This window comes from Bos mutus, chromosome 8 (assembly GCF_027580195.1).
Source record: "Bos mutus isolate GX-2022 chromosome 8, NWIPB_WYAK_1.1, whole genome shotgun sequence".
Lineage (NCBI taxonomy): Eukaryota > Metazoa > Chordata > Mammalia > Artiodactyla > Bovidae > Bos > Bos mutus.
Genome location: NC_091624.1, coordinates 51,960,563 through 51,973,592, shown reverse-complemented (window position 1 = coordinate 51,973,592; position 13,030 = coordinate 51,960,563). Strand labels below are relative to the sequence as shown.

General features: G+C 39.5%; 1 protein-coding gene across 1 annotated transcript in view; it reads left to right on the top strand.

Moving 5' to 3' along the window:
* Positions 1–13,030, top strand: part of RECK (reversion inducing cysteine rich protein with kazal motifs) — an 81,209-nt gene that overhangs the window by 58,086 nt on the left and 10,093 nt on the right. The window contains exons 13-16 of the mRNA XM_070375659.1: positions 4,820–4,960; positions 5,800–5,988; positions 7,366–7,488; positions 9,579–9,750. Of these exons, the coding sequence (XP_070231760.1) occupies positions 4,820–4,960; positions 5,800–5,988; positions 7,366–7,488; positions 9,579–9,750 (625 nt within the window). The remainder of the gene's footprint in view (positions 1–4,819; positions 4,961–5,799; positions 5,989–7,365; positions 7,489–9,578; positions 9,751–13,030) is intronic.

Here is a 13,030-nt window from a genome sequence, read left to right as displayed (position 1 = left end):
GAAAAAAAGAGAGCATTGGACTGACTAGAATCATAGGCCTCTCTGATTTTAAGCAGATGACTTCTGTGAGCCTCAGCTTTCCTATTTATAAAATGATTGGGCTGGATGAGATAAATTCTATAAGCCCTGATTCTCTATAGCCTTAGAGTCTAAGTCTGGCCTAAAATCATGTAAGCAAAATGAATGTATTCATAATCCTGGATGCCATTAGAGTAGTCAAATATATGTGTAAACAGAGACTGTTTTCAGTGGGAGGAAACTTAAAGAAATGCTTTTGTTTACATTTCAATACTCTTTTAAAATGTCACACAGAGTTTGCCCTCCATATCCACAGGTTCTGCATTTGCAAATTGAAAATATTCAGGAAAAAAAAATTCCAGAAATTTCCAAAAAGCAAAATTTGAACGTTGTATACCTGGCAACTATTTACATAGCATTTACATTTTATTTATAACTATTTACGAAGAATTGATGCTTTTGAACTGTGGTGTTGGAGAAGACTCTTAAAAGTCCCTTGGACTGCAAGGAGATCCAACCAGTCCATTCTGAAGGAGATCAGCCCTGGGATTTCTTTGGAAGGAATGATGCTAAAGCTGAAACTCCAGTACTTTGGCCACCTCATGCGAAGAGTTGACTCATTGGAAAAGACTCTGATGCTGGGAGGGATTGGGGGCAGGAGGAGAAGGGGAGGACAGAGGATGAGATGGCTGGATGGCATCACTGACTCGATGGACGTGAGTCTGAGTGAACTCCAGGAGTTGGTGATGGACAGGGAGGCCTGGCGCGCTGGGATTCATGGGGTCGCAAAGAGTCGGACACGACTGAGCGACTGAACTTACATAGTATTTACATTGTATTAGGTATTATAAATAATCTGGAGATAATTTAAACTATGCAGGAGAGTGTGCTTAGGTTATATGCAAATACTACACCATTTTATATAAAGGACTTGAACATTCTCAGAATTTGATATCCATGGGAGTGTTGGAATCAACCCCCCACAGATACTGAGGGATGACTGTATATTAAGTGAGATTTTTCCTTGGTCATTATTTAATAAGTTCACCAATATGATCATGGTATAGGGTCCATCTTACCATAATATATTATCATTATTTATGGTGAATGTGCTAAATTATCGCTTTTAGACATAAGCATCTATTTGACCACCTTATTTAAAATATATGTTACATTCCATCCCTTTATACTGCTTATTGTTATCTGACTTTTTACTTACATTCATACACACACACGCTCAGAGTCTATTTATTGTCTATTTCCTGACCAAAATGTAAACTCTAGAGAGATTTGCCTTTTTTATTCACTTCTGTATCTCCAGAACCTAGGACCTTGCCAGGCATTATCTTTAGTTCAGTCGCTCAGTAGGGTCTGACTCTTTGCGAACCCATGAATCATAGCACGCCAGGTCTCCCTGTCCATCACCAACTCCTGGAGTTCACTCAGACTCACGTCCATCGATTCAGTGATGCCATCCAGCCATCTCATCCTCTGTCCTCCCCTTCTCCTCCTGCCCCCAATCCCTCCCAGCATCAGAGTCTTTTCCAATGAGTCAACTCTTCACATGAGGCGGCCAAAGTATTGGAGTTTCAGCCTCAGCATCAGTCCTTCCAAAGAAATCCCAGGGCTGATCTCCTTCAGAATGGACTGGTTGGATCTCCTTTGCAGTCCAAGGGACTCTCAAGAGTCTTCTCCAACACCACAGTTCAAAAGCATCAATTCTTCGGCACTCAGCTTTCTTCACAGTCCAACTCTCACATCCATACATGACCACTGGAAAAACCATAGCCTTGACTAGACGGACCTTTGTTGGCAAAGTAATGTCTGTGCTTTTCAATATGCTATCTAGGTTGGTCATAACTTTCCTTCCAAGGAGTAAGCGTCTTTTAATTTCATGGCTGCAGTCACCATCTGCAGTGATTTTGGAGCCCAAAAAAATAAAGTCTGACACTGTTTCCACTGTTTTCCCATCTATTTCCCATGAAGTGATGGGACCAGATGCCATGATCATCGTTTTCTGAATGTTGAGTTTTAAGCCAACTTTTTCACTCTCCACTATCACTTTCATCAAGAGGCTTTTTAGTTCCTCTTCACTTTCTGCCATAAGAGTGGTGTCATCTGCATATCTGAGGTTATTGATATTTCTCCTGGCAATCTTGATTCCAGTTGTGCTTCTTCCAGCCCAGCGTTTCTCATGATGTACTCTGCATATAAGTTAAAGAAGCAGGGTGACAATGTACAGCTTTGATGTACTCCTTTTCCTATTTGGAACGAGTCTGTTGTTCCATGTCCAGTTCTAACTGTTGCTTCCTGACCTGCATATAGGTTTCTCAAGAGGCAGGTCAGGTGGTCTGGGATTCCCATCTCTTTCAGAATTTTCCACAGTTTATTGTGATCCACACAGTCAAAGGCTTTGGGATAGTCAATAAAGCAGAAATAGATGTTTTTCTGTAACTCTCTTGCTTTTTCCATGATCCAGCAGATGTTGGCAATTTGATCTCTGGTTCCTCTGCCTTTTCTAAAACCAGCTTGAACATCTGGAAGTTCACGGTTCACGTACTGTTGAAGCCTGGAGTGGAGAATTTTGAGCATTACTTTACTAGCGTGTGAGATGAGTGCAATTGTGCGGTAGTTTGAGCATTCTTTGGCATTGCCTTTCTTTGGCATTGGAATGAAAACTGACCTTTTCCAGTTCTGTGGCCACTGCTGAGTTTTCCAAACTTGCTGGCATATTGAGTGCAGCACTTTCACAGCATCATCTTCCAGGATTTGAAATAGCTCACCTGGAATTCCATCACCTCCACTAGCTTTGTTCGTAGTGATGCTTTCTAAGGCCCACTTGACTTCACATTCCAGGATGTCTGGCTCTAGGTCAGTGATCACACCCTCGTGATTATCTGGGTCGTGAAGATCTTTTTTGTACAGTTCTTCTGTGTATTCCTGCCGCCTCTTCTTAATATCTTCTGCTTCTGTTAGGTCCATACCATTTCTGTCCTTTATCGAGCCCATCTTTGCATGAAATGTTGCCTTGGTATCTCTAATTTTCTTGAAGAGATCTCTAGTCTTTCCCATTCTGTTGTTTTCCTCTATTTCTTTGCACTGATCACTGAGGAAGGCTTTCTTATCTCTTCTTGCTATTCTTTGGAACTCTGCATTCAGATGCTTATATCTTTCCTTTTCTCCTTTGCTTTTCGCTTCTCTTCTTTTCACAGCTTTTTGTAAAGCCTCCTCAGACAGCCATTTTGCTTTTTTGCATTTCTTTTCCATGGGGATGGTCTTGATCCCTGTCTCCTGTACAATGTCACAAAGCTCCATCCTATCTATCAGATCTAGTCCCTTAAATGTATTTCTCACTTCCACTATATAATCATAAGGGATTTGATTTAGGTCATACCTGAATGGTCTAGTGGTTTTCCCTACTTTCTTCAATTTAAGTCTGAATCTGACAATAAGGAGTTCATGATCTGAGCCACAGTCAGCTCCTGGTCTTGTTTTTGCTGACTGTATAAAGCTTCTCCATCTTTGGCTGCAAAGAATATAATCAATCTGATCTCGGTGTTGACCATCTGGTGATGTCCATGTGTAGAGTCTTCTCTTGTGTTGTTGGAAGAGGGTGTTTGCTATGACCAGTGCATTTTCTTGGCAAAACTCTATTAGCCTTTGCCCTGCTTCATTCCGTATTCCAAGGCCAAATTTGCCTGTTACTCCAGGTGTTTCTTGACTTCCTACTTTTGCATTCCAGTCCCCTATAATGAAAAGAACATCTTTTTTGGGTGTTAGTTCTAAAAGGTCTTGTAGGTCTTCATAGAACCATTCAACTTCAGCTTCTTCAGCATTACTGTTTGGGGCATAGACTTGGATCACTGTGATATTGAATGGTTTGCCTTGGAAACGAACAGAGATCATTCTGTCGTTTTTGAGATTGCATCCAAGTACTGCATTTCGGACTCTTTTGTTGACCATGATGGCTACTCCATTTCTTCTAAGGGATTCTGGCCCACAGTAGTAGATATAATGGTCATCTGAGTTAAATTCACCCATTCCAGTCCCTTTTAGTTAGCTGATTTCTAGAATGTCGACGTTCACTCTTGCCATCTCTTATTTGACCACTTCCAATTTGCCTTGATTCATGGGCATTATCTTAGGCACCCAATAAATAAACAAATGAATGAATGTTTGTTTATGGAAATGCACAGTTGATCAGGAAATCCATTTCAATAACTCACTTGAATCATACCTCATGTTGTTGTTCAGTCCCTCAGTCATGTCCAGTCCTTTGCCACCCCATGGACTGCAGCATGCCAGGTTTCCCTGTCCTTCACTATCTCTCAGAGTTTGCTTAAACTCATGTTTATTGAGTTGATGATGCCAACCAACCATCTCATCCTCTGCCACCCCCTTCTGCTCCTGCCCTCAACGTTCCCAGCATCAGGGTCTTTTCTGTTGAGTCAGCTCTTCACATCAGATGACCAAAGCATTGGAGCTTCAGCTTCAGCATCAGTCCTTCCAATGAATATTCAGGGTTGATTTCCTTTAGGATTGACTGATTGGATTTCCTTGTTGATCAAGGGACCCTCAAGAGTCTCGTCCAGCACCACAGTTTGAAAGCATCAATTCTTTGGTGCTCAGCCTTCTTTATGGTCCAACTGTCACATCAATACATGACTACTAGAAGAACCATAGCTTTGACTATACAGACCTCATGAGCTGTCCATTTGTTTCAGATGTCATTAATTCAGACAATTTACAGACCTCTTCTACTCTTTTGGGTGTTTAAACTGATCTGTTTTTGTATTTTCAGGGCCAAGTTCTTTAGGTAACATTGTAGAAGAGGTGACTCATCCTTGTAACCCAAACCCTTGCCCTGCTAATGAACTCTGTGAGGTAAACCGGAAAGGGTGTCCATCTGGTGATCCCTGCCTTCCATACTCTTGTGTTCAGGGTAAGAGGTGGGATGGGGTGTGGGATGGGCAAGGGTATGTGCTGCTGTTGTTTCTTTATAGCAGTTATCTTTGGAATAAGATCATTTTCTAAATTATGTTTTTCAAATAAACGTGTATTATATATGTAAGCAGAGGAAGACAAAAAAATAATTTTCAGTAGTCATTTAGATTGTAAACTTATTTCACTTTCAAAACCAGATTCTCATAATGAGTCATAAGGTTCTTGACAACCAAAGGAAAAAAGAACCTTGGGCTAGTTTTTAAACATGGGAAGTAAAAAGAAAAAAAAAAAAAATTAAATAAGCGTATCTCAAAGGGCCACTTATAATATTTGTATAATACTACATAAGCTATAGCATCATAATAAATCTTGTTAAAATTGAAAATAAACGGGTTTTCCCTAAGTCCAATCAAGTATTCACTTTTCTTTGAATTTAAGATGTGTCTTTATTCTATCACTAAAAGTTTTCTGACCAGATTATTCTAAAATTACTCTCAGTTGCCATGTTACATTTAAAAAAATACCTGTGTTTTAAAAATATATTTGATAAGCCTTAAAAAATTTTAAGAACTACTTATCTTACAGCATTTTTGTAAGAACTATTTCTAACTTTGGGGTATGTGTCCTTTAATCACCACCACTTCACAGACTGAACGTGGAATTTTTGTTTGTTTGTGGCCAGTTGAACCAAAGCAATTCCCTAGTTTAGTGAAAGTTCTATTACGTAATCTTTAGTGGCCACACAATATCTATAAAACTTATGTGAAGTGTATCTGATATCACAAAACAATATCAGGGAACAGTACCAGCTCTCTCAGCTCATTTTTGTCCCTACAGGCTGCAAATTGGGAGAAGCATCTGATTTTATTGTCCGTCAAGGGACACTGATCCAGGTGCCATCATCTGCAGGGGAAGTTGGTTGTTATAAAATTTGCTCGTGTGGGCAAAGTGGACTCTTAGAAAACTGTATAGAGATGCACTGTATAGACCTTCAGAAGTCTTGTATTGTTGGAGGAAAAAGAAAAAGTGAGTCTTGAACTGTTTTTGTTTTTTTGTTTTGTTTTGTTTTTAACACAAGATTAGTTTTATTAACTTGGTAGGGAGAACATTGGATGGGTTCTCACCAGAGAGTAAAAGTCTACAAATCAGATATTCTAGGGAAGTATTTTTCAAACTCTATGGAACACAAGGACTTCTAAGGAACCTTCTTAGAAGCCTCATCAAGAAGGGACTACTAACAGCTGATAGTAACTAACACTTACTGAACTCTTTACTGTGTGCTAATACTGCGCTAAGTCTTGGCCTGTGTTATCTCATTAAATCCTCCCAGTTGTTTGATATGGGTACTAATAAGGAAGCTGATGCTTAGAGAGGTCACCCAGCTAGTAAATGACCAAAGCAGAATTCAGTCCTAGGCCTATTTGACAATAAAGCCCTTGCGCTCCATAGGCAAGGACACAGGTCTGCTCCTTCCCACCCCTTTCTCAACAGTCTGTCTCTGCTTTGCCCCTTTCCCAGAAGTAAAACCCAGAGGTTGACATCATGGAAACCAAAGGGATGGGAACTACACTGTTGGTTAGGGGTTGGGAGAGAGCACATTAAGAGTACCTCCCCGTTTGATCACCTTCTCTAAAAGTCTGAGGATCTTGCTTTCTCAGTGCTTCCTTAAACCATCTTTTGCTTATAGCCCTTAGTAACTCTTCATATCAATATATAACCTCAAAAACTGTGAAAAAAAAAACCACTTTTGAGAATGTGCTCCCCACCCCACCTGCTCATTCTGCTACCTCTACATCCATCCCCCTCCCCATCAACTAGAGTAGTTCAGCTTTTATATGCCTCTTGTTTTACTCTTCTGTGTGAGATCTTACTTTAAGAAGAGTACTTTTGACTAAAAAGAGCTTGCAAATTTCTGCTTAGACCAGCAAGTCAGGTATTCATTGCTTAGTCCATATTCTAATTAGCTAAAATGTAACATAGGTACCTTGAATCACAGAAAACATCAGAAGATAAACTCATTCTTTCCATAAACTTTCACTGAGTAAATACCTTTTCTGTACAAAAGAACCTCGGATGAGGAATTGAAGTCATGCTTTCACTGAGTAAATACCTTTTCTGTACAAAAGAACCTCGGATGAGGAATTGAAGTCATGCTTTACATGATAAGATAGGAGAGAATTTGGAGCAGTCTAGTGAGATGAGCATATTAGGGGTTTGGAGGGGATATGGTGGGAGGTCAATATGAAAATACCAGTATTACAAGTTTAATTCCCTAGTTTATATATTCAGAAGTCATCTTTTAAGAATTTCTATTTTAAAACTTTTTAAACTATGTAATTTTTAATTTGTGATTTATTTATAAATTCATGACATAAATTAGCATTTTATTTCTCTTTCTCTCAGGTCATGGAACTTCCTTTAATGTCGACTGCAATATCTGTTCTTGTTTTGCTGGCAATTTGGTGTGTTCTACCCGCCTTTGTCTCAGTGAGCACAGCTCAGAAGATGACCGTCGTACCTTCACAGGTAACCGTGGTCATCCAGCAGCTTTCCTCATCCTCTGTACCCATTTTCCCTTGAAGGCAGCATCTCATTAACTGCAAATGTTCACAGTAAAGTAAATACATAACCTGAGAGCAAGGTACTTTGCTCTCTGGATCGCTTCCTCCTCTATAAATTGAAGGCATTAAAGTAAGTGGTTTCTTAAGGTCCTTTTGGAATTCCGTAAGTCAAAAAGAACAGGGCCAGTGATTGGTATAGTTTTAGTTACATGGAGTTTTTCTACCTGCTGAAATACCCATTTGCCCCTACCACTATAGTCCAAAGTGTCCCTGTATTTTGTAAATTTGTTTCTGTGTTTGTTTTCTTTAACCATGTTCTTCCTTGTCCTACCTTGGCTTTCTGGATTCATATAGGCAGGGACCCCTATAAACAAAGCTACTGGAAGAAAAAGTAAAGAATGTTTCTCCCAATCTAGATATAAAATCTAGAATTTAGGTATGTCAAGTCTGGGAGTTTTCTGGAATGTTGAAGGGTGATAACAATAGCAAGACAAAGACAGAGGTTGTAAACACCTTACATAGATTCCTTCCATTCATATCTCCTTAGGGAGGGGGAAAACAGGAAAGTAACTTGGGAAATTATTGTAATTTTGAAACTTAATTTTTATGAACAGTCAATCAAGAATGTTACTTTCTTGACTTTCCTAGGCTTTATGCTGCTGGTATTATGCTCACATCAGCCACAGTAAGTGACAAGGTTAGTGAGATGAGATGCTCTTTTCTTGAGAAGAAACTCCAGTTGTCAACAGCAACAGCATAGTTGCCAGTATTTGCTGGTATCTACTTTTTTCCCAAATCTGGTTCTGGGCAAAGAGGAGTTAGGTAGTTGCCCTTAAACCATTTCTTCCTGTTGCAGCAGCAGCTTGACTCTGAGTTGGTATTACACATGGAATAGGGTAGGAAGAGAACAGAATAGGGTTTACCAACCTTGTATCTCCAGCACATTGGAAATAAAAGGGAGATCAGAAACAAGAAGTGAATGCAGACTGATGGGGAAGTAGAGGCAGGACCAGCTCCATCCCATCCTCTATCCACCCTAATGAGTACCAGGGTTTGCTACTTTATTGTCTTGTTGTTGTTGTCCTTTATTTTTATCCTTTATCTGCTGTGCTCTGATGAGGACAATTCATTCTGCCTAGAGAAACCGAAAAATGATGTGGGATGAGAAATGAGCTAAAGATTTACAAGGAAGACTTTTACTTATTTACATACATCACAATGTTTTTAGAAGTTAAAGTTTACAACTAGTAGGACCCTTTTTCCCTGTAGTGTGTAGCCCCTCATGTCCTGGGATAAGTTACATCAATGACTATTTAATGGGATTTCCCTGGTAGTCCAGTGAATCCCTGGTCAAGGAACTAAAATCCCATAAGGCATGTGGTACAGACAAAAAAATAAAAAAATAAAGAGTATTTAGCTAGCAGACTCTAAGGAGATTTTACTGGCCACAAAGTATACACATCTGGGGGACTCAAATAGGGCCACAGTCTACACAGGACTCAGAAGGAGATGTTCATAAAAATTCTTAAGTTTTAAGTTACAATATCTTTCCAAGTTACTAACTTCTTGTTCTTTCTCCTCCCTAAGGAGGTAGAAAGAACCTATGTGAGGCATTTACAACCTTCATTCTTTGTCTTGTTTTTTGGTATTATCCTTGAACATTCTGGAAATCCCTTAAACCAGAATCAAACATCTAAATTCCAGATTCTATATATAAAATTGGGAGAAACATTCTCCTACCCGTAGTTTAGTTTGCAAGGATCTCTACCCCTGGGATCAAGATCTGGAAACCCTCAGTTAGCAGGCAATAAGTGGAACAAAGGAAAGTCATTGTGCAGACAAATGGCTTTTCAGAGCCTTGCCACCTTTAAAAACACTGAGATGGGAGGATATGCCCCCTTCCATTCAGCTCCCCATCCTCCCCCACCCCCCTGACCTAATGTTAAATTCTGTTTTAACCTGAGACCTCTGGCTGCTTGTCAGTGGTTTACCTTAATGAGGAAACAGAGGAAGGGGCCATACAAGAGCAGTTGCTGAGGTGCTGTCCCCCTGCAGGTCTGCCCTGCAACTGTGCAGATCAGTTTGTCCCCGTTTGTGGGCAGAATGGACGCACTTACCCCAGCGCCTGCATTGCTCGCTGTGTGGGCCTCCAGGACCATCAGTTTGAGTTTGGATCATGCATCTCAAAGGATCCATGTACTCCTAATCCCTGCCCAAAAAACCAAAGGTAAGTCAAATGCCTCCTTGTCTTTTTCAACTGAAGGTCACCACTTACTCTATACCAGACAGTGAAAATACAAAGATGAATTAAGATGCTCTCTCCCCTGAGAAGTTAGAGTCTCGAGGGAAAGATCCAGGTAAAGCTGCTTGGTAATATGCTGTGATTGGGGGCCCAGAGGTCAAGCAGTTGACACAGCCTGGAGGAACCTGGGAAAGCCTCTAGAGCATGTGGTAGTTAGCTGGGAAAACGAGGAGGAGACTGCCAGCAAGGTTTACGGTAGAGGAGAAGTGGTGTTCATGAAGGCAGAGAGAGTAACCAGAGCAAATCTCTTGGCTGCTAATGAGAGAGCATGGTGTATGCCGGAAGCTAGACCAGTTCTGTAAGACAGAAACAAAGTGTGAGGCAAGGAGAAGCGGCAGCTAAGACAAGAGAAATGGATGCATTCTTATTATTAGTTACTGATGCCTGGTAGTAATAGAAAATAGTCTACTTAAAACCTGCCTCCACTGTACGGATTGAACATGAGAAATCTCTGGAAGTGCACTTTCAGTATTTTATGAAGACATTTGTTTAGGGACTCCTCTCTCTGTGGTTTCCTCAGGAGCTCAGAGTGCAGTTGACGTCACCTTAATGATGGATTTCTGCTTGTGGTCGCAGGTGAAGGGTACTGCTGATTCTCTTAGGTTTCAAGCTTCTGGAATTGAAGTTTTCACTGACTGCCTCAGACAGCTGAGTAAGACATGTCCCAGCACCACAGTCCTTGCCTTTTGAAGGTTTTGTGGAGAATAAGCAATTGCTTCTCCATCCCGAAAACCTTGGTGCAGTATGAAGGGAGAGAAGGAAAATTTTCTCTTGTGTTAAATTTATTTTAACAAATTCTCTTTTACCAAAGAGAATTGGTCCCTGTCTAGCAAAGTTTACATCATGAAAGCTAAGCCCAAAGAGTTGTTCTGCAAAGAAGATAGGGTGTTATGCATAAGAAAACATGATAAAGAAATAAGTCAAAAGGATAATATAGTTGTGTCGGGACATAGAATTGAGAGTTGTTTTGGTATCTGTTTATCTGTTTGTTTCCTTCTGTTTGGTAACCTTTCTGAATAAGATTGGCTTGCTTTTATAATAAAACCACAAATCTCAAAAATGGGAAGGCCTGGCTGGGTATAATACAAAATCAATATAAAAGAACAGTTTGAAAAATACAACTACATGAAAATGAAGTTTTGCTGCATGGTAACAAATGACAAACTAAGAGAAATCTTAAGAGAAAGGGATTTCAGTACAATCTCTGATAATATAAAGAACCCCTACAAATCAATATGAAAAAGATGAACAACTTAATATATTAATAAAAATAGGCAAAGATCTATAACCAGTGGAAAATGGACCAAGGACATAAACATAGGAAAAGAAATACAAATTCTTCTTAAACACTTAAAAAGATGCTTTTATTACTTGGGGGGAGCAACTCTAGCTACTGTATACAAACCCCCAAATATCAGTACTTCTACATAGTGGAAGTTCAACTACAGTCCATTTGGGTGGTCAGCAGGTGGCTTTCCACATGTGATTCAGAAACTTAGGATCTTTCCATCTAGCAACTCAGCCAGCTCCTACAGCCTCTAGTCCTCCTCTGTCAGGCAAATAAGAGAAGGGACATGATGGAGGTTGCTCCTGAAAAGCTTTTATAAGCCAAGTTAAAATTCATCTCTACTTCTAGCCACATTCCATTGTCTAGAACTTTTTCATTTGACCAATACTTCCAGGGAGGCTGGGAAATATAATCTAGATGTATGCCCAGGAAGAAAACTAAATGAATTTGATGAATGAGCTCTAGCCAATCTACCACAATGCTTAACCTCTCTCATATTAAGAGAAATATAAATTAAAACTACAGTTGTGTACCATTTTCCATCTACCAGATTGGTAAAGATAAAAAAGTTTGATAGCAAAATACAGAGAAATAGGCACTCCTATACAGAAGAGGATTGGGGCAAAGATTGGTACCTCCTCTATGGAGGGCAGTTTGGCCAAGCATATCAAAATTTTAAGTGCACATGCTCTTTGAATCAGCATGTAAAAATGCTTGTTCTTATATAAAATATCTCTGGAAGAATAAATAAGAAGTTGGTAATAAGTGATTACCTCCAGGGAAGGTGGCTGGGATACAAAGAATAGGCAGGAGACTTACTTTTCATTATATACAATTTTGTCTTTTCATTTTCTCCATGGGCTTATATTATCTGTTCAAAAAATAGTTGTTTAAAAAATAGAAATTTGAAAATAAATGAAGCTGTGTTCATTCATCAAGTATCTCCTGTTGTACTGATCTTTCTAATCACTAAGACACAGTAGTCAACAAGACCAAGTCCCTGCCCTGATAGTGTTTTTTGTAATTTGTTGCCCTCTCCTTGATTCTCAGCCTTTCCTGTTGATCCTCTTATTTCTGTGTATTCAAATTAGTAATGTTTTTTCTTCCAAAATTACCAAATTTCTCGTGATATTCTTTGTCCTCATTCCTTCATGTTAATAGATAGTGAAGTTCTAAATAGTCTTCTTTTTCATTTCTCTTCAAATGTCTTAAATTTCTATAAAATTGTAACTTAATGCATTCCAATTTCTTTCTTCTAGTTTTTTTGAGATAGACTTGACATGTGGCCCTGTATAAGTTTAAGGTGTACAGCACAATGATTTGATTTACATGCATCATGAAATAACTACCATAGTAAGTTTAGTGAACATCTATCATCTTGAAGAAATTGAAAAAAAATTTCTTCTTGACGCTAAGAGCTCTTGGGATTTAGTCTCAATAACTTCCATATATAACTCTCAGCAGTGTTAATTATATTTATCATGTTATACATTACATCACTATGTTATAACTAGAAGTTTGTTATCTTTTGACTCAGTTCCATTCAGTTCAGTCACTCAGTCATGTCCGACTCTTTGCCACCCCATGGACTGCCAACACGCCAGGCTTCCCTGTCCGTTCGTCACCAACTCCCAGAGCTTGCTCAAACTCATGTCCATTGAGTCAGTGATGCCATACAACCATTTCATCCTCTGTGGTCCCCTTCTCCTCCTGTCTTAAATCTTTCCCTGCATCAGGGTCTTTTCCAATGAGTCATTTCATCACATCAGTTATTTCAATGAATATTAAGGACTGATTTCCTTTAGGATTGACTGGTTGGATCTCCTTGCAGTCCAAGGGACTCTCAAGAGTCTCCTCCAACACCACAGTTCAAAAGCATCAATTCTTCAGCACTTAGTTTTCTTTATGGTCCAAATC